An 18340-nucleotide genomic window follows, 5' to 3' on the forward strand; every position below is an offset into this window, starting at 1 on the left:
TCAATTTTCTTTAATTAAGTATGATTGGGTAGAATTAATTTTTAATCTTTCTATTTTATGAAATGCGAGTAGAGCAGGAATACCCCTCGTTTGTGAGAGTTATTTGTTTGGACTATTATTTTATAAAATTTAATATAATATTGTAATCTCAAATATATGTGTGATGGTAAATATCAGTATAATTATCTGCTGTAATAATAATTATAAATATATGATGTAATATCAGTTAAAAAATCATAAAATGATGAAAAAGTAGGGGTAATTTTAGTATAATGTGGGGTTCTTTGAAAAAGAAAAATTATTTTTGAATTCTTTATGGGTTAATTGAAAAGCAGTTGTTGTTGAGGTAAATTAAGAGCTGAAATATCAGCACTCTTACACTGCCTACGGCTTAGCGGTCGTAGGGTACATTTGAGAGTAAAAAACCGTAACTTTTAAGCTGTAAGTATTGTAGAATAAAAGCCGTACCTATAGAGTAAAAACTTTAACTTTTAAACTGTTGAACTGTTAAAGTCCAACTGTAATAAAGGTATAACCAAACACTTTAACAACTCCGCTATCTCATATCACTATCAAAAGCACTCAAATTTTGACAGCTGAAAATCAGCCCCAAACGGGTCCTCAACCTCAAGTTGCGGGATGGAATTACTTTATTCAAAACTAGACCTACCTCCAATCCAGAAGAGAAGAGACAAGGATCATCCGAGAAGAGACGAGAGGCCATTATGAATATTATTTTTAATTTTTTTTTAAAAAGTAAAATTTTGTCTTCTGAGCGAGTTCTGACGTCATTGCGTAGCTAATCAAACAATTTTGTTTTACTTCGATTTGAAAGTCGGTTAACGGAAAGAGACATTTTTCAATTTAACTGGGAACTTAACCTTTTACAAACATATATAAGTAAAAACGGAAGGGATCATCTACACAGACCCAGAAAGAGAGAAACAATCTTTTAAGTTAGTTTATAGACTTGGGTGGGTGTCTTAAGGTTTTGGAAATGGCGTTAGAGAAAGGAAAAGTTTGTGTAACAGGTGCTGGTGGGTATCTTGCCTCGTGGGTCGTCAAGCTCCTGCTCTCCAAAGACTATTTTGTTCGTGGAACCGTGAGAGAACCCAGTAAGTGTCCTCTTTTTCTCTTGCTCTTATTTTTAACCCGTAGCTACCAATATCAATTTCTTTTCCATTTTTAATGGTTGGTGTGCATTTGTGATGTTTCTTGTAGATCTAATATGATAATTTCAAGCGGAATTATGCTTTTGTTAGCGCAAAATTTTCAGTGGTGTTTTTTCATAGTAAATTTCTTGAAAAAAAAAATTGCAGGTGATGAGAAAAATACTCATTTGTATAAACTTGAGAAAGCCTCTGAGAATCTGAAACTCTTCAAGGCAGACTTACTGGATTATGATTCTGTTAAATCTGCTGTTGATGCGGGATTCCGGTTCTCCTCGTTCTACGACCAGGATCTCTGCCCGATCAACTTCTTCACGACCAGGAGGTCTCCTCGTGAGGCTTCTTCTCCAGAGGTTCCTGCGCACACAGACAAGTCAGAGTACGCCGGTTGTTTTCCCGGCGCAAACCCTCCGACGCTCAAGTCAGATATGAAGGTTCGGGGAACGCTTGCCACAGGTCTTATGGCTTTTTTTTTATTTCTTTTCTAATCTTAAAAATGCTAACCCTTTTACCTTCGTTGGCTACCTTTTTATAGGCCTCCCCTGAATCCCAGTTTTTCGCTTTTTTCGAGACGGTATGGGACTCTGACTGCTGCGTTATGGGCAAACGTGGGATCTCGCGTGTTATGCCACGGTTCTGGGGAAAGCGTGGCTGTCGTGGTTCTGTGAGATCTTGTGTGTTACGCCACGGTTCTGGGGAAAGCGTGGCTGTCGTGGTTCCGTGAGATTTTGCGTGTTACGCCACGGTTCTGGGGAAAGCGTGGTTGTCGTGCCTAGAATCTCGGGCTGGGGAGCATGTCTTGCCAACTGCCGTCGACCGGGTCTCCTCGCCTCTCGACCTCTAGCCGGAATGACCTTATGCCTCTTACGGGAAATTGGCCTCGCGGATGACGTGCTCGTGGACGAGCGGGATACTTCTGCTCCTGTTCCTCCGCGCACCAGGCTTTTACGGAACACACCGGTTCGCGGAACTCTGCTATCAGATATCTGCTCACCACGCCTGGTCTCGTCGACGTATTTCTCCCAAACACCGGTCCCCCAGTTTCTGGTGTTGGGTAATGTAGTGGACCAGCAGTAGAAACTCGTTAGTACTCGCCCGCGTGGGTTTGGAAAAGGCTGCCAAGGGTCATGTCGCATTTAATTGCGGACGAGGTGACGTGGCAGAAATCCCCCCCTCCATTTGAATTTCAAAATGACGGTTATGAGACCCTCGGGATTCGGCGCCGTTAAATGCTGGCAACCCAAGAGTCCGTCCTCATTAGGAAAACCGAATCCTCTCGAACGGCATATTCATCCTTCACTCCGTCTCCGTCTCTGTCTCTCCGGCAAAGAAGTTCCGGCATAAAAGGCCTCCATCTCTGACTTTTACCGACTGAACCATTACTTCAGGTATTTCTTCTATCTCCTTGGTCTCGGATAGTTGTAGATAATTTCTCTTCTCTTCTGTTTGGGTAGTAGTTGGTGGTGTTGTGGTTAGAGCTTAGGGAATGTCGAAAGGTAAGGAGAAAGTCGTTGAGATTGATGACGACGAACTAAGTTTCCTGCCTGGTCTGCTCACTGATCCTGCTTTTGACCCCGGGATCCCCTTAGAACCCATTAGGTTTAGTGTCGGGACTAGTGCTAGGAGGATGTCCCCCCAAACAACCTCCACGAGCGGAAGCAATGGTGAGGAGGGACCTTCTGGCTCTGAGGACACCTTAAGTGAGAATGGGGAAGGTGACTCTGGTGAGGTGTCTCCATCTGGAACATCACGACCAGAAGGACGGGGTACAGTAGGAGGCAGAGCCTTGTCGCGCGATTATGCCATTGATTACATGACGTGCACGACCTTGTTTGACGAGCTCAATGACCTCCGGCTTAGGTATAGCATTCCTGGTAAGATACCTCTCAAGGTCCCAGGAAAGAAGGATGCTCCCAGCCGGCCTCCTAAGGGGTACGTTACCCTGTTTCTAGAGAGCTTTAAGTACGGGCTGAGGTGTCCCTTGCAACCCTACTTTGCCCGGATACTTAACGGGCTAAATCTAGCTCCTAGTCAGCTGAATCCCAATGGGTGGAGAGTGCTCTCTGGTCTGTTCATATTGTGGGACAGATGTTGCCAAAGCGAGCCCACGGTTGATGAGGTGAAGCACTTGTACCAGCTAAAGAGCAGCCCAAAAGATGCCGGCTGGTACTACTTCCAATCTAGCACCAAGAGCCGAAAACCCATAACCGATCTTCCAACCGATGGTGGTGGGGCTTGGAAGAGGAAATTCTTTTTTGCTGGGGGTCCTTGGGGTCAAATTGCACAAATAGACGGGAAGGATTGTCGCGTCCCACCCCGTTTCACGGTCCCAGGTTGCCTGCTCGCTCTAGATGCCTTGCGTTCATAATTGTTCTTGCTTTATTGGCTTGTCTCTAACCAAGTGTCTGTTTGTGTTGTAGTTTCTTGGGGTGTCCACTTCCCGCTCGAACCTGACCAGCTTAAACGGGTCGAGGCTGTACTAGCCAATTCCTGCTCGAGCCGAGAACTGTTAACTACATACAACTTGCTCGAGTCTCGCTTGATACTTCCTGGCCATAGGATGGAGGACGCTGTGATTGGGGCTCTGACCCGAAAACGTTCCCGACCTCCAACCACGAAGAGGGACCAGAGTAAGGATGCCCCTGCTGCAAAGCGGGCCAACATCGTGCAGCAGGTCCCACCCTTGAAGACTTTACCTCCTGCTCCTGTAAAAGTCGGGGAAGCTAGTGGAGCAGGCACAGATCCTGCTTCTTCTTCTCCTCCTGTCGGGCCTCGGTCTCGCTTACCTGACAGCCGAGCAGAACATCTGGTCCCCTACCTCAATGAGTTAACTAAACTCGTGAGCAAGAAGGACCTGGAGGACTTTGACGGCCGCACCTTGGGTGAGCTGGTGGGGGCCATGCAGCATAGCGCTTTCCACCTCAGCTGCCTGACCACCTATTACAAGGCTAAGGTTGGCCGCTACGACCGGAAGATGAAGGAGGATATTCAATTGGCGACGACCAGGGCTGACGTTGCCGAGAAGAAAGCAGGGGAGCTGAATCTCGAGAATCTGAAGCTGATAGAGCAAGAATCACTTGCTCAAGCAAAAGCCATTTCCCTCGAGGAGGAGCTTACCAAGGTCAAGGAGGATCTGCAAAGGCAGAAGGCTACGTATGAGGCTCAGCTCGAATCTCTCCGCGACTCCCACCGAGCTCAGGTCGAGAACTTGGAGAGGGAGGCTGACAACCAGTACGACCAGGGCCTTCGGCATTCCTATCGTTGCATCATGGCCGTCCTCGGGAAGCAACACCCTGATCTGAAGATGGATGACCTTGCAGCTGGTGTTGCTCAACACATGGACGAGGAGGCGGCTAAGGAAGATGCCGATGGGGTAGAGCCGATCGTGATTGAGGAGGAAGACTCTCCTGCTCGTGCAGTCCCTGCTGAGGTCGGCGAGGCGAGTACCCCCCCGGACGCAACTGGTGATACCCCTCCAGCACCTGAGGAGGTCCAGCCAACCGATGCTGCCGGGCTTACTGGTCCATCATCTTCTTGATATATTTCTTGTATTGTAATGAACAATGTTCATTGAGATTGTCCCCTCTGTTAATTATTAACAAATTAATAAAAATGGTTTTTGATTACTTTCTTGTGTTGTAATTATGGATTAATTTTCGGTTGAGAATCTGCTTGTGTCTGTCTAGACGAGCAGGTTCCGGCTTGGCTCATGGTTTTGCCACATGCCTTTGGAGATTCTTCAATGCCTGGGATTCGGCTCGCCTTCGCGCGGTCGAGCAGATCCTGGCACGCTCGGCTTCTGTCTCGCCATAAAACAGGCTTTGAGACTTGGTGAGTCTTTGCATGCCTTAGGCATTTCTTCGAATGCTTTGGAGTCTGCTCGCATTCTAGTGGTCGAGCAGATCCTGGCATGCTTGGCTTCTGCCTCGCCATAAAACAGGCTTTGAGACTTTGTCGAGCCTTTGCATGCCTTAGGCATTTCTTCAAGGATTGGGATTCTGCTCGCCTTCTCGTGGCCGAGCAGATCCTGGCATGCTTGGCTTCTGTCTCGCCATAAGACAGGCTTTGAGACTTTGTCGAGCCTTTGCATGCCTTAGGCATTTCTTCGAGGATTGGGATTCTGCTCGCCTTCTCGTGGCCGAGCAGATCTTGGCATGCTTGGCTTCTGTCTCGCCATAAGACAGGCTTTGAGACTTTGTCGAGCCTTTGCATGCCTTAGGCATTTCTTCGAGGATTGGGATTCTGCTCGCCTTCTCGTGGCCGAGCAGATCCTGGCATGCTTGGCTTCTGTCTCGCCATAAGACAGGCTTTGAGACTTTGTCGAGCCTTTGCATGCCTTAGGCATTTCTTCAAGGATTGGGATTCTGCTCGCCTTCTCGTGGCCGAGCAGATCCTGGCATGCTTGGCTTCTGTCTCGCCATAAGACAGGCTTTGAGACTTTGTCGAGCCTTTGCATGCCTTAGGCATTTCTTCGGGGATTGGGATTCTGCTCGCCTTCTCGTGGCCGAGCAGATCCTGGCATGCTTGGCTTCTGTCTCGCCATAAGACAGGCTTTGAGACTTTGTCGAGCCTTTGCATGCCTTAGGCAACTTTCTCGGTTTCAAGCGAAAGAAATTCCTCGACGTTCCATTAATGGCAAGATTCGACTTACATGAGATTGTTTGGACAATAAGTGTGAAAGATAAACGGTAATGAACATGAGCAAAAATAGTTTTCACATGTGAACAAGTCTTACTGGAAGTATTTTCGGAGGTGTGCTGCGTTCCATGGGCGTTTCACCTCGTGGCCGTCCGTGCGAACCAGCTTGTAAGCTCCAGGTCCCGCTATCTGCTTGACTCTATATGGCCCTTCCCAATTCGGTCCCAGCACTCCTTGAGTCGAGTCTTTGGTGCTCTGATTCACTCTTCTCAGTACCCAGTCTCCGACCCTGAATTGCCGTATGTTCACCTTCTGGTTATAATACCGAGCAACCCTCTGTTGGTAAATGACCGATCGCTCGGCTGCTTGCTCTCTCCTTTCCGTTAGCAGATCAAGATTCAAACATATCTGCTCGTCGTTCTCCTGCTCATTGAAATGATTTGTCCGGTGTGTGGTCGTTCCTATCTCAGCCGGCACGACCGCTTCATGTCCGAAAGCCAAAGCGAACGGTGTCTCCCCAGTTTCTGTTTTGTGGGTTGTTCTGTATGCCCATAGCACACCTGACAGCTCGTCAACCCACGCACCCTTTTTTGCTCCAAACCTGGTTTTCAAGAGCCTCTTGATGGTCTTGTTGGCTGCTTCTACTTGTCCGTTCGATTGAGGGTGAGCAGGCGAGCAATACTTCAGCTCTATCCCGAGGTTCTGGCAGAAATCCCTGAAGCTGTGATTATCGAACTGCCTGCCATTATCCGTTACCAAGGCATAAGGGATCCCGTATCGACAGACCAGGTTTCTCCACACGAAGTCCGTTGTTTTCTTCTCTGTGATCCTGCTAAGGGCTTCTACCTCTATCCACTTCGTGAAGTAATCGATAGCAACTATTGCATGTGTTGCTGCTCCCCGTGCCTTTGGCAATGGGCCGATCAGATCAATTCCCCATTGAGCAAATGGCCAGGGGGAGGTCATGGAGGTGAGCTTCTCTGGTGGTTGGTTAGAGAAATTTGCAAAACTCTGGCAGCTTACACAACTCCTGGTCTTCTCTTGCGCATCCTGGTGCATTGTCGGCCAGAAATATCCCTGCCTTAGAACCTTGTGGGCCAGGGACCTCCCACCAGAATGGTTTCCGCAAATTCCTTCGTGTACTTCTCTCAGTACGTAATCCGCGTCGTCCTCATCCAAACACCGAAGGAACGGTAGTGTATATCCTCGCCGATACAGTACCCCATCAATCATCGTGTATCTCGATGCCTGGGCTCTAAGCTTGCGAGCTCGCACCTTATCTGGTGGTAATACCCCGTCCCTAAGGTATGAAACTATCGGATCCCTCCACGAGCATTTTTGTTCTATCCGCAACACCCCCAAATTCTGATCAATACTTGGGCTGGACTTCACCTCCAGAGGAACCGACTTTGGCATTTTTGGGTCGGCTACTGCTGCCATCCTAGCCAAAATGTCTGCTCGACTATTCTGCTCCCTGGGGATTTGTATCACCTCCACTGCTTCAAACTTCCCCATCATCTGCCTGACTATCTTCAGGTACTGCTCCATCTTCTCCCCTCTTGGTTGGAATCTTTCACTGACATGATTTGCAACCAGCTGGGAATCAGTTCTGATCTTAACTCTGTCTGCTTTCACGGCCTTAGCCAATTCCAGACCTGCTATCAAGGCTTCATACTCTGCCTGGTTATTCGTGGCTGCAAACTCCAACTTTACAGCATAAGAGATCTCCTCCCCCTCTGGGCCTTCCAAGACAATCCCTGCTCCCGAACCCCGCTCCCCTGATGACCCATCCACAGACATCTGCCATACTTGAGTTTCATCATTGCCTATATCTGCATCTTGTTGATCTAAGCATACTTCGGGCTCTGTGAATTCGGCTACGAAATCAGCCATTGCCTGGGCTTTTATCGCTGCGCGGGGTTTATAGTCTATGTCGAACTCGCTCAGCTCTACAGCCCACTTGACGAGCCGACCAGAGGCATCTGGCTTGTGCAGAGTTTGACGCAATGGCTGGTTTGTTATTACCGAGACCGGGAATGCTTGAAAATATGGCCTCAACTTCCGAGCAGCAACCACAAGGGCAAGTGCCCATTTTTCCAACGGTGGGTATCTGGTCTCAGCATCGAGCAGGGCCTTGCTGGTGTAGTATATCGGATACTGAACTCCTTCTTCCTCTCTCACCAGAACAGAACTGACGGCCCGATCCGATACCGCCAAATACAGATACAACATGTCCCCATCCCTCGGTGTGGACAGCAGCGGAGCTTGCTGCAAGTATTGCTTCAAGTTCCGCAAGGCTTCCTCGCATTCTGGGGTCCATTCTGTTTTCTTTCCCCTCCTTATTACTTGAAAGAATGGCTGACACTTATCTGTAGCCTTGGATATGAATCTGCTCAACGCCGCCAACCTCCCCGTGAGGCTCTGCATCTCCTTCAGGTTATGAGGAGACGTCATTTGCACAATCGCCTGGATTTTCTCGGGATTTGCTTCAATCCCCCTATGGCTCACCATGAATCCAAGGAATTTCCCTGACTCGACCCCAAAAGCACACTTCTCCGGGTTGAGCTTCATCTTATACTTCCTCAAAAGCTCGAATGTCTCCTCGAGGTGTCTGACATGTTCCTCCGGGATTTTGGACTTGGTGATCATGTCATCCACGTACACCTCCATGGTTTTCCCAATCAACGGCTTAAAGACTTTGTTAACCAGCCTTTGATAGGTGGCCCCCGCATTTTTGAGACCGAATGGCATTACCCTGTAACAGAACAAACCTTGGTTAGTGATGAAAGCCGTGCTCTCCTCATCCTGCCCGTACATGGGGATCTGGTTGTATCCCGAGAACGCGTCCATGAAGCTGAGCAGACCATGTCCAGCCGTTGAATCTACCAGCTGATCGATCTTTGGTAAAGGGAAGCTGTCTTTTGGGCACGCCTGATTGAGGTCTGTGAAATCCACACACATCCTCCACTCGCCGTTTGCCTTCTTTACCAACACCACATTCGATATCCACTCAGGGTAACTGACTTCTCGAATGAACCCTGCTCTCAAGAGCTTCTCCACCTCGCCATTTATAGCCTCATACCTCTCCTGGTTGAAGCACCTCCTCTTCTGCCTTACTGCCCGAGCACCTTTCTTTATTGCCAGCTTATGACATGCTACCTCAGGGTCAATCCCTGGCATGTCTTCATGTGTCCAAGCAAACACATCAGCATGAGCCTGTAAGCATTTCACCAACTCCTGCTTTTGCCCTCCCCTAAGTCTCGACCCGATTCTGATCGTCTTTTCCGGGTTCTCTGGTCCCAGGCTCACTGTTTCCAGATCCTCTACAGGTTCTTGTCTGCCCTTCCTGCTTTCCACTCGGGTATCGAGGGATGTTATCTGCATTGCTTCCCTTGCTGCCGAGGAGTAGCAGCTTCTTGCGATCCTCTGGTCTCCTCGTACCACTCCTACTACCCCATTCACCCGGTACTTCAGGGCCAGATAATGGTTGGACAACACCGCTTTGCTCATCCTTAAAAATGGCCGACCTAAGATCATCTGGTAAGGACCTTCCTCATCCACTACGACAAAGTCCAGTATCATTGTTCTTTCTGTCGGGGGGCTCCCAATTGTGATAGGCAGCTCGACCACGCCCAGAGGGACCAGCTTCCCTCCTCCGAACCCCTTCAAGGAGGTATTGGTGTATTCCAACTTCCGGTCGGCTATTCCCATCTCTTCCAGGGTTGACTTAAATAACACATCAACTGAGCTCCCTGTATCAATCAGTATCCGGTCAAACTTCTTGCTAGCGACAGTAGCCTTGATGACTAAAGCATCCTCGTGGGGGTATAGAATCCCTTCCTCATCCTCATCCGTCCACATGATTGGCACTTGCCTGACCCTTGCTCGTTTGGCTGCTGGGGTGTTGAGGAGCACCTCTTTACTGGTCATGGCGTACCTAGCATAATTTTTTCTCGATCTGTTGGAATCTCCGGCCAATGTCGGGCCCCCGGCGATCACCCTTACTGCAGGCTGCTCGTGCCTCACGTTTCCGCCACTCTGCTCCCCTTCACCTGTTGCGGCCCCCATCGGGAAAGTCCCATCCATAAACTCGTCCAGGTACCGATTTCTCACCAAATCTTCGACCTGGGTCTTGAGATCTCTACACTCTGCTGTGGTATGGCCATGGGTGCCATGGAACTTACAATAACGCCCTCTATCCCTCCTGTTGGGTAGCTTTGTTATTGGTGTAGGGAGGTGCAGCAGCCCTCGATCCTTTATGGCCTCGTACACCTCATCCAGGGACATCTTCAAGGAAGTGTACCGCCCATAGTTCGGGTTCTGGTCGATCAGGTGCACTGCTCTTTCTCTGTTTGCCCCGCTCTGAGTTGGGGGCGGTGGAAGTACTTCTGGTCTGCTCGCTCTGCTACCGTGGGGGTGTTGATGGAGACCACCAGATGCCGACTCATGTCTTCTCCAAGGCTCCCTAACTGGGGAACGAGGAGGTTGCGCCCTGCTGCGCTGATACTGTGGTGGCCTTTGATGAGAATGGTAAGCGGCTACCCGACCTCCTGCTCCGCTACCGGAGGGCTGGTGGTCCCTCCTCCTGATCGGCCCATTCCCCGGTAATGCTTTCTTCTCTTTCCTCCCCAACCCTTCTAACTGGTCTGTCTTAATCCGTGCAGCCTTCTCCTCTTCAATCTCGATGTCTCTCTTAGCCTGTTCGTATGCGGCTGCATACGCTTGAATAGCTGGGCTTCTCAAATTGTACCACAGCCTTCCTATCTTCACCCCTTCTTTCAATCCCCTTAACGCCTGAGGGTGGTTGAAGGCTCCCAAGTCGAGGACAGCCCGATGAAACCTCTTGATGAATTCCCGAAGGGTTTCTTGCTCCCCCTGTTTCATGCTTTTCAGCTCCATCATGTCATCTTCCGGCGCCATTGCCCCACTGAACTGCTCCGCGAATTCCTGGCATATCTGCTCGAAGGTTTTAATGCTGCCCCGAGGAAGTTTCCTGTACCATTCTCGTGCACGTCCCTCAAGGGATAGTGGGAACACTCTGCACCTTTGGGATTGAGATAATCCTTGTACCCCAGTTATGTCGTTGAAGCGCTCTATGTGCACCAACGGATCAGTTCTTCCCGAGTATCTGAGGTCTGGGAGGCGGAAATCTCTCGGAATAACTGCCCTCATGATCTCTGCTGCGAGCGGTGATTCTCCGTCTAGCATTATCCTCCAACCAGGGGCTCTGTTCCTTCCTTGCATGTCGTCGATTATCTACGCCAGTCTGCGCACTTCCTCCTCCAGCTGCACTGCACGACCAGGGTCACGTGCTGCAACTTGATCCCGCTCTTGCTCTACATCATGCAAGTGTTGCCTCAACTCCGTTTCCTCTGCATTCACCACTTCATCGTCCTCGTCGCCAGTCTGCCTTGCCGGGGACCGCTCTCTTTCTCTATGAAATTCTCCCCGCAGAGGTACGTTACCTCTCTCACCACCAAATCTCCCGGTGGTTTGACTTCTCCCCGCACTATCGGGACCTGGTGCCACTCCACCGCCTCTCCCCCTTCCCTCTTGGATTATACTTCGCTCGCTCCGCAGCTCATCTAGGATGGTTGTCAAGGTCTCCATCTGCTTTTCCATCCGTTCCATCCGGTCGAACATGACTTTTTCCCGTGCTTCACTGACTATCTCCCTCAGCGTCACGGAATCGTTAGGCCTCCTATCACCCCCTTGTCCACTACTTCCTCCTGTCTCCATTGCTTTTCACTTGCTTTGCCCCTCCTCTTGCTATCAACAAAAGCTTTTTGCTCTGTTCCCCACAGACGGCGCCAAAATGTTGATGCGGGATTCCGGTTCTCCTCGTTCTACGACCAGGATCTCTGCCCGATCAACTTCTTCACGACCAGGAGGTCTCCTCGTGAGGCTTCTTCTCCAGAGGTTCCTGCGCACACAGACAAGTCAGAGTACGCCGGTTGTTTTCCCGGCACAAACCCTCCGACGCTCAAGTCAGATATGAAGGTTCAGGGAACGCTTGCCACAGATCTTATGGCTTTTTTTTTTATTTCTTTTCTAATCTTAAAAATGCTAACCCTTTTACCTTCGTTGGCTATCTTTTTATAGGCCTCCCCTGAATCCCAGTTTTCCGCTTTTTTCGAGACAGTATGGGACTCTGACTGCTGCGTTATGGGCAAACGTGGGATCTCGCGTGTTACGCCACGGTTCTGGGGAAAGCGTGGCTGTCGTGGTTCTGTGAGATCTTGCGTGTTACGCCACGGTTCTGGGGAAAGCGTGGCTGTCGTGGTTCCGTGAGATTTTGCGTGTTACGCCACGGTTCTGGGGAAAGCGTGGCTGTCGTGCCTAGAATCTCGGGCTGGGGAGCATGTCTTGCCAACTGCCGTCGACCGGGTCTCCTCGCCTCTCGACCTCTAGCCGGAATGACCTTATGCCTCTTACGGGAAATTAGCCTCGCGGATGACGTGCTCGTGGACGAGCGGGATACTTCTGCTCCTGTTCCTCCGCGCACCAGGCTTTTACGGAACACACCGGTTCGCGGAACTCTGCTATCAGATATCTGCTCACCACGCCTGGTCTCGTCGACGTATTTCTCCCAAACATCTGCCATTGTTGGATGCAACGGTGTATTCCATGTTGCTAGCCCTGTTCCATCATCCAGTGTTCCAAATCCTGAGGCAAGCAAGCATGCCTAAATTTTGTTTTGTTTACATTTTAATGATATACAATGGTATATGTGACAGTGTTCGATGGTCTATCGTAGGTGGAACTGATTGAGCCGGCTGTAAAGGGCACACTCAATGTGCTCAAAGCATGTCTTGAGGCAAAAGTTAAGCGAGTTATTGTAGTGTCTTCTGGAGCTGCTGTTGGCCTGAACCCCAGATGGCCCAAGGGCCAAATTATGGATGAGACTTGTTGGTCTGATAAGGAATACTGCAGAACAACGAATGTAACTAATTCCCGTATTCAGCTCTATATCAAATTTATAGCCTTGCCGGTTGTTCTTATTAACCTCAAATTAATTTTTAAATGTGACCAGTGCAGCAAATGTTCTTTGTAGTATGCACTGAATGCTGATTTTTATGTTTTTACCAGAACTGGTACTGTCTTTCAAAAACCGAAGCAGAAAGTGAAGCTCTGGAGTTTGCAAAAAGAACTGGGCTTGATGTTGTAACCGTTTGTCCTAACCTTATTTGGGGGCCTCTTCTGCAGTCCAACGTGAATTCAAGTAGCTTAGTTCTCATTAAGCGATTGAAAGGTATGTGGCCAATGCAATGTTTTTCTTTTTTTAGTTTTGTAGAGCTGCAACTTGCAAGTTGTATTTGGACATTTGAGTGTGGCTTGTGGATCATTAGTAGTTTTGGATAGGCAACAAACTGAGTTCTGTTGTTCGTGTTAGTGCATGTGATGATAAAGAGAATTTCTCGGCTGCTTGTCTAGTTGCCGTTGGTACTGGAGTCTTCCAATTCTTATATGCATATCTGAATTCTAACAAGCAGTCTCTATTGTCTGTCTACACAGAAGGTTATGAATCATTGGAAAACAGGCTTCGGATGATAGTTGATGTGCGTGATGTAGCTGAGGCATTGCTTTTGGCATATGAAAAGGCTGAGGCAGAAGGGAGATATATATGCACTGCACACTTGATTAGAGAACGCGACCTGTTTGATAAACTGAAGAGTTTGTATCCTAACTACAACTATCCTAAAAAGTAAGCCTTGGGTAACTGTACCATTGTGACTTTTGAAGTATCAGTATCAACCTTTTGCATTTTTTTTGCATTATTTCTGGTGATTTGTAAATGAAATTGCTTGCGTGCTACAGCTTCACTGAGGGAAGGGAGGACGTCACGATGAGTTCGGAGAAATTGCAGAGGCTGGGTTGGAGTTTTCGCCCTTTGGAGGAAACTCTCATCGATTCCATTGAGAGCTACAAGAAAGCTGGAATTTTGGATTAAGAGTAGATGTTTACATCTATCATTCCAACATTTTATCTGTTTAGTGATGTTTACATTTATCTTTCCAAAATTTTATCTGTTTAGTGATAAGATAAATTTAATGACTGGTATTGATTCAAGTCTCATGGTCATTGATTTGTTGAGAAAATATCTATCATTGCCTTTTGCCTTTCTGCAATGGATATGATAGTTATGTATGACGCTTAGCATGTAGTTCTAGCCTCTAGGATGATAAATTTGGGACATGAATGTCAAAATTAGGCTTATAAATGTGTCCCTTCAAAGCTTGGACGCTTTAATATTTGTTTAACTCGCTAATAATACACATTTGTTGTCATAAGAAAATTTAGGGTTATTATCATTTCACTACTTCAAAAATTAAAAAATATCAAATGACTACAAAAAGTATTGTTCCTTATATTTTTCTATTATATCTTTATAAAAATATTATTTTATTACTTTTTCGTTACAATTGTTAGTTGATCAGTTAGTTGACTAACAAAATACTAATTTTACCCTTCATAATTAAAAAAAAAAAACTTAAAGCGTATTTACAAAATCTTTCACATTCATTCGATCATCCAAGTTTCATTTCCAACATTAAGATATAAAAATAAATTTATTAATAAAATAAATTTATAATTCATATATCATAATTGCAGCAAAAAAAATCATATTGTTATTTGTATCCATTTTAATAAATATATTGTAAATTTATCTTATTAATAATTTCATTTTTATATTCTAATGTTGGAAATGAAACTTGGATGATCGAATAAACGTAGAAGAGCTGATTTTGTAAATAAGATTCAATTATATTTTTTTTTAATCATGAAGGGTAAATTTAGTATTTTGTTAGTCAACTAACTGGTCAACTAACGATTGTAACGGAAAAGTAATAAAATGATATTTGTTGTAACAGAAAAATAATAAAATGATATTTTTATAAAGATATAGTAGCAAAATGATAGGATATAATATTTTTTATAGTCATTTGATATTTTTTAATTTTTGAAGTAGTGAAATGATAATAAACCGAAAATTTAACATCTAAAAGGAGATTGACGCTTAAAGCAAAAGAAGAGGTGCCTGGGCCTGGGGGCTGCTTTTTCTAATCTTGATTCCTTCTTATCCATCTTGACACTTTTTAAAGTTTATCCCGTAGCCGGCAGCACAATGAAATTTGGTTTTTGCTTTAACCTATGCTGACGAGGGAATCCTCCGGAACCCAAAAGGGACGGACCATTATTTCCTAAAGAATATTCATGAAAGTGTACAGAAATTTCTTAAAATAATTCTTGTGATAGGCGCAATTTTGAATATCTGAGAAAGAGACGATCTTTAAAACCGGAGTCGGATTGTGTTTGATATTCACTCTCAGGCTCAGCCTCAGGCTCCTATAAACTAAGAGATGTATGTCATGGATTGTTAAACGACATGGACATATGACTCTGGTCTGCTGTGGGGACACTTCTAGTTCCTAGAGAGGATGAATTGAGCTTACATAATGTGTCCTTTGAAAGCAAGCCCATCTGATTACTTTTTCATCTTTCATCAATAAAATTTTCTCTTTCAGTTTCAGATATTTATGCTACTTTATCTTGACAAAACCAATAGCAGTAGAAATGATACCTTTGGTGAAGTTTTTGGTATCACAATTAGCTGCTGCAACAATGACTAGAAGTAAAATATTGAAGTTATTGGTTTTTTCTTCCTTGGAAAGAGCATTTATCTTGCCCTTGTGACCATTCCATTACCATTAGTTTTTTTTTTTTTTTTTATATTAATCACGAGGTATCTTGGGGAGGGCCCCAACTGTGGGAGGTACCTTTAAGCCCGTACCACAACTCAGACTAGAAGTCCCCGCTCGAACCGGAAGGCACAAGTTCTCCCAACAAATACGACTTCCCTACGACTCGAACTGGGGAGCAAACCCAGTCAAGCCACTTAAGGGGACTCCATTGCCAGTGGAGCTAACACTTTGTTGGTTCCATTACCATTAGTTTTAAAAATATATGCGGTAGTGTAGATTTACCAACTATAAATTTAAAAAAAAAAAAAAAAAATTACTAATCGGAATGCAGCCAAGAAAGAAATACAAAACTCATATGTTTGATGTCAGCTTTTCTCTTTAACAAAACGAGGTTTGTGTCGAGACCAAATCAAAACAAGCGGCTAGATGGTATCGCCAAACTGACAATTTAATTTTATATTTATATCATAATCTGCATGTCCATTTGGGCACTGAAAGCACTCTGTTGACTCTTAGAACATATTGAAATGCTTGGCAAGAACTGGAAGTGAGATTAGAGATGAGCGGAGAAGATAAGGAGAGAGTGTGCGTGACTGGTGCTGGAGGCTACATAGCTTCATGGCTTGTCAAGTATCTGCTTTTGAAGGGCTACATGGTCCACGGAACTGTAAGAGACCCATGTAAGTTTCTTTCTTGGTATCAAAAGATTCATAAATAATTCTGTTTCTGTTTGTGTTGTTAGCTATTTCAATGGACCTACTTGGAATTTTCTTTTTCTTTTTTTAAATAAAATATTCTATCTTCAGGTGATGAAAAGAATGCTCATTTGAAGAAATTAGAAGGTGCTTCAGAGAATTTGCAGCTATTCAAAACAGACTTGCTTGACTATGAAGCTCTTTGTGCTGCTACGGCTGGCTGTACTGGGGTTTTCCACGTTGCATGCCCTGTTCCAGTTGGCAAAGTTCCTAATCCTGAGGCATGATTTTTAGTCACTTAATTTACTGTTTTTGCCTATTGAAGTTTGGTCAACTTACGATTAGGATGAAGGAATTTTTGTTCGATAAAAACATGCAAAGCTAATTCTCTCTGGCTTGAGTCTAATAAAAATCTTTTGTGCAGGTACAACTGATTGACCCAGCTGTTGTTGGGACAAAGAATGTTCTCAATTCATGTGTGAAGGCAAAAGTAAAGAGGGTTGTGGTAGTGTCATCTATTGGAGCTGTTATGCTGAATCCAAATTGGCCAAAGGGTCAGGTCATGGATGAGGAATGTTGGTCTGATGAGGAATTCTGCAAGGCAACTGAGGTATCCAATTAACAAAAATTTCATTAGCTTTCATATCATGGACTTATAGAATTTTGTCAAAAGATTGCTTTCATTAATATACCTGAGCTCTTGTAAATCCCAGAACTATTATTGCCTGGCGAAAACAATAGCAGAGATTCAGGCTTTGGAGTATGCTAAGAGGGGTGAACTTGACATTGTGACGGTTTGTCCATCAATTGTTATTGGGCCAATGCTGCAGCCAACAATAAATACCAGTAGCTTACTGCTTCTAGGATTTCTCAAAGGTTTCTTCTTTACAACACCATCTCATTCCTACATGTTAGAAAGGACACTAGTTTTAAACCAGGGAGTACGTCTATATAGATGCAAAATACAAATTCCCACACTGTGAATTCGAAAGATGCTATCAACATTAGCTTGTTATATCATTGCACCTAGGACGTTTCTGAGGCATTTGTAACTAAGCATCCAAGGAATTTGGGGCTCCACGATATTCTGTGTCATGCTTAGGATGCATTTTGTTTGCTTGGTTGATGTTTACCATTAATTCTGAGATTTGACATGGATAATGTTAGATAGAACTGAACCACTGGAAGATGAAGATCGACCCTTGGTAGATGTGCGCGATGTGGCTGATGCTATTTTGCTACTATATGAGAAGCCTGAAGCAAAAGGAAGGTATATATGTACTTCATTCACAATCAGAATGCAGGCATTGGCGGAGAAGATAAAGAGCATGTATCCTAACTATGATTACTCTAAAAGGTAAGTCCCGACAGATCAGCTATATATGTGTACTAACAAAACAAGAAAAATAAGTGATTGTATGACGGCTGCAGCACTTCTTTTGTACTCCTTTCATCAGCTTCTAATTTAACATGTATTCTTGTTATTTGATGCATATCATGACAGTTTCACTAAGGTGGATGAGGAGTTAAGGCTGAGTTCAGGAAAATTGCAGAATTTGGGATGGAAGTACAGGCCACTAGAAGAGAGCATCCGCGATTCTGTCAAGAACTATGAGGAGGCCGGCATCCTGCACAAAGAGTAGCAGACCGGGTTTTCCTTATAAAAGTCAGTCCCAGACTATGTAAACAGTTTCCTATCTTCCCCTAAGGAAGATGTTGTTGTTGGAATAGGCATGTTACTTTCTGTCTTCTTGTTAGATGAATGGATGAAATAAGTTTTCTTTGCAATGTAATGGCTAGGTACAATCTCATGGTGAATTTTATATTAAAACAGTTTAAATTTGAAAAAGTACTTGGTCATTAATGTATAGGCCATTTTCAATTGGGACACCCTGTAAGCTTTGTTTAGGTCACTTGTTTTGTCACCTGCATCAAGAGTTCCATTGCATTAGTCTGCCTGCCTATTTCATTCACCATAAAATTACTGTCTAGAATTAGGGATGATAAGAAAGTTTGCCCGACCTGAGTTCAGGTGTTTCAACCTCTGTCCGAGCACCTTCTATAAATACTCGAGCTAGGCTCAGATTTCACTTAAAAAGTCCGAATCTAAAAAAACATGAGAAATGCTTAAAAA

The 18340-nt window shown here is 45.4% G+C and overlaps 2 protein-coding genes across 3 annotated transcripts; both read left to right on the top strand.

Annotated features, from left to right (window-relative positions):
• Window positions 1–575: 575 nt before the first annotated feature.
• On the top strand, window positions 576–13870 carry LOC18041277 (cinnamoyl-CoA reductase 2). 2 transcript variants are annotated; one of them, XM_006433168.2, is made up of 7 exons: window positions 576–1115; window positions 1320–1413; window positions 12403–12478; window positions 12565–12750; window positions 12897–13059; window positions 13323–13512; window positions 13626–13870. In XM_006433168.2, the coding sequence occupies exons 1-7, from the start codon at window positions 998–1000 to the stop codon at window positions 13756–13758; spliced, it is 960 nt and encodes a 319-aa protein (XP_006433231.2). In that variant the 5' UTR covers window positions 576–997; the 3' UTR covers window positions 13759–13870. The 2 variants fall into 2 exon arrangements, with proteins under 2 accessions (XP_006433231.2, XP_024039795.1); XM_024184027.1 differs by having other exon boundaries at window positions 13326–13512.
• A 1963-nt stretch (window positions 13871–15833) lies between these two features.
• On the top strand, window positions 15834–17994 carry LOC18043170 (cinnamoyl-CoA reductase 2). The gene is made up of 6 exons (XM_006433169.2): window positions 15834–16191; window positions 16318–16487; window positions 16631–16816; window positions 16920–17082; window positions 17374–17563; window positions 17711–17994. The coding sequence occupies exons 1-6, from the start codon at window positions 16071–16073 to the stop codon at window positions 17847–17849; spliced, it is 969 nt and encodes a 322-aa protein (XP_006433232.1). The 5' UTR covers window positions 15834–16070; the 3' UTR covers window positions 17850–17994.
• Window positions 17995–18340: the final 346 nt, after the last annotated feature.

This window comes from Citrus clementina, unplaced genomic scaffold, assembly GCF_000493195.1.
Source record: "Citrus clementina cultivar Clemenules unplaced genomic scaffold, Citrus_clementina_v1.0 scaffold_5, whole genome shotgun sequence".
Lineage (NCBI taxonomy): Eukaryota > Viridiplantae > Streptophyta > Magnoliopsida > Sapindales > Rutaceae > Citrus > Citrus x clementina.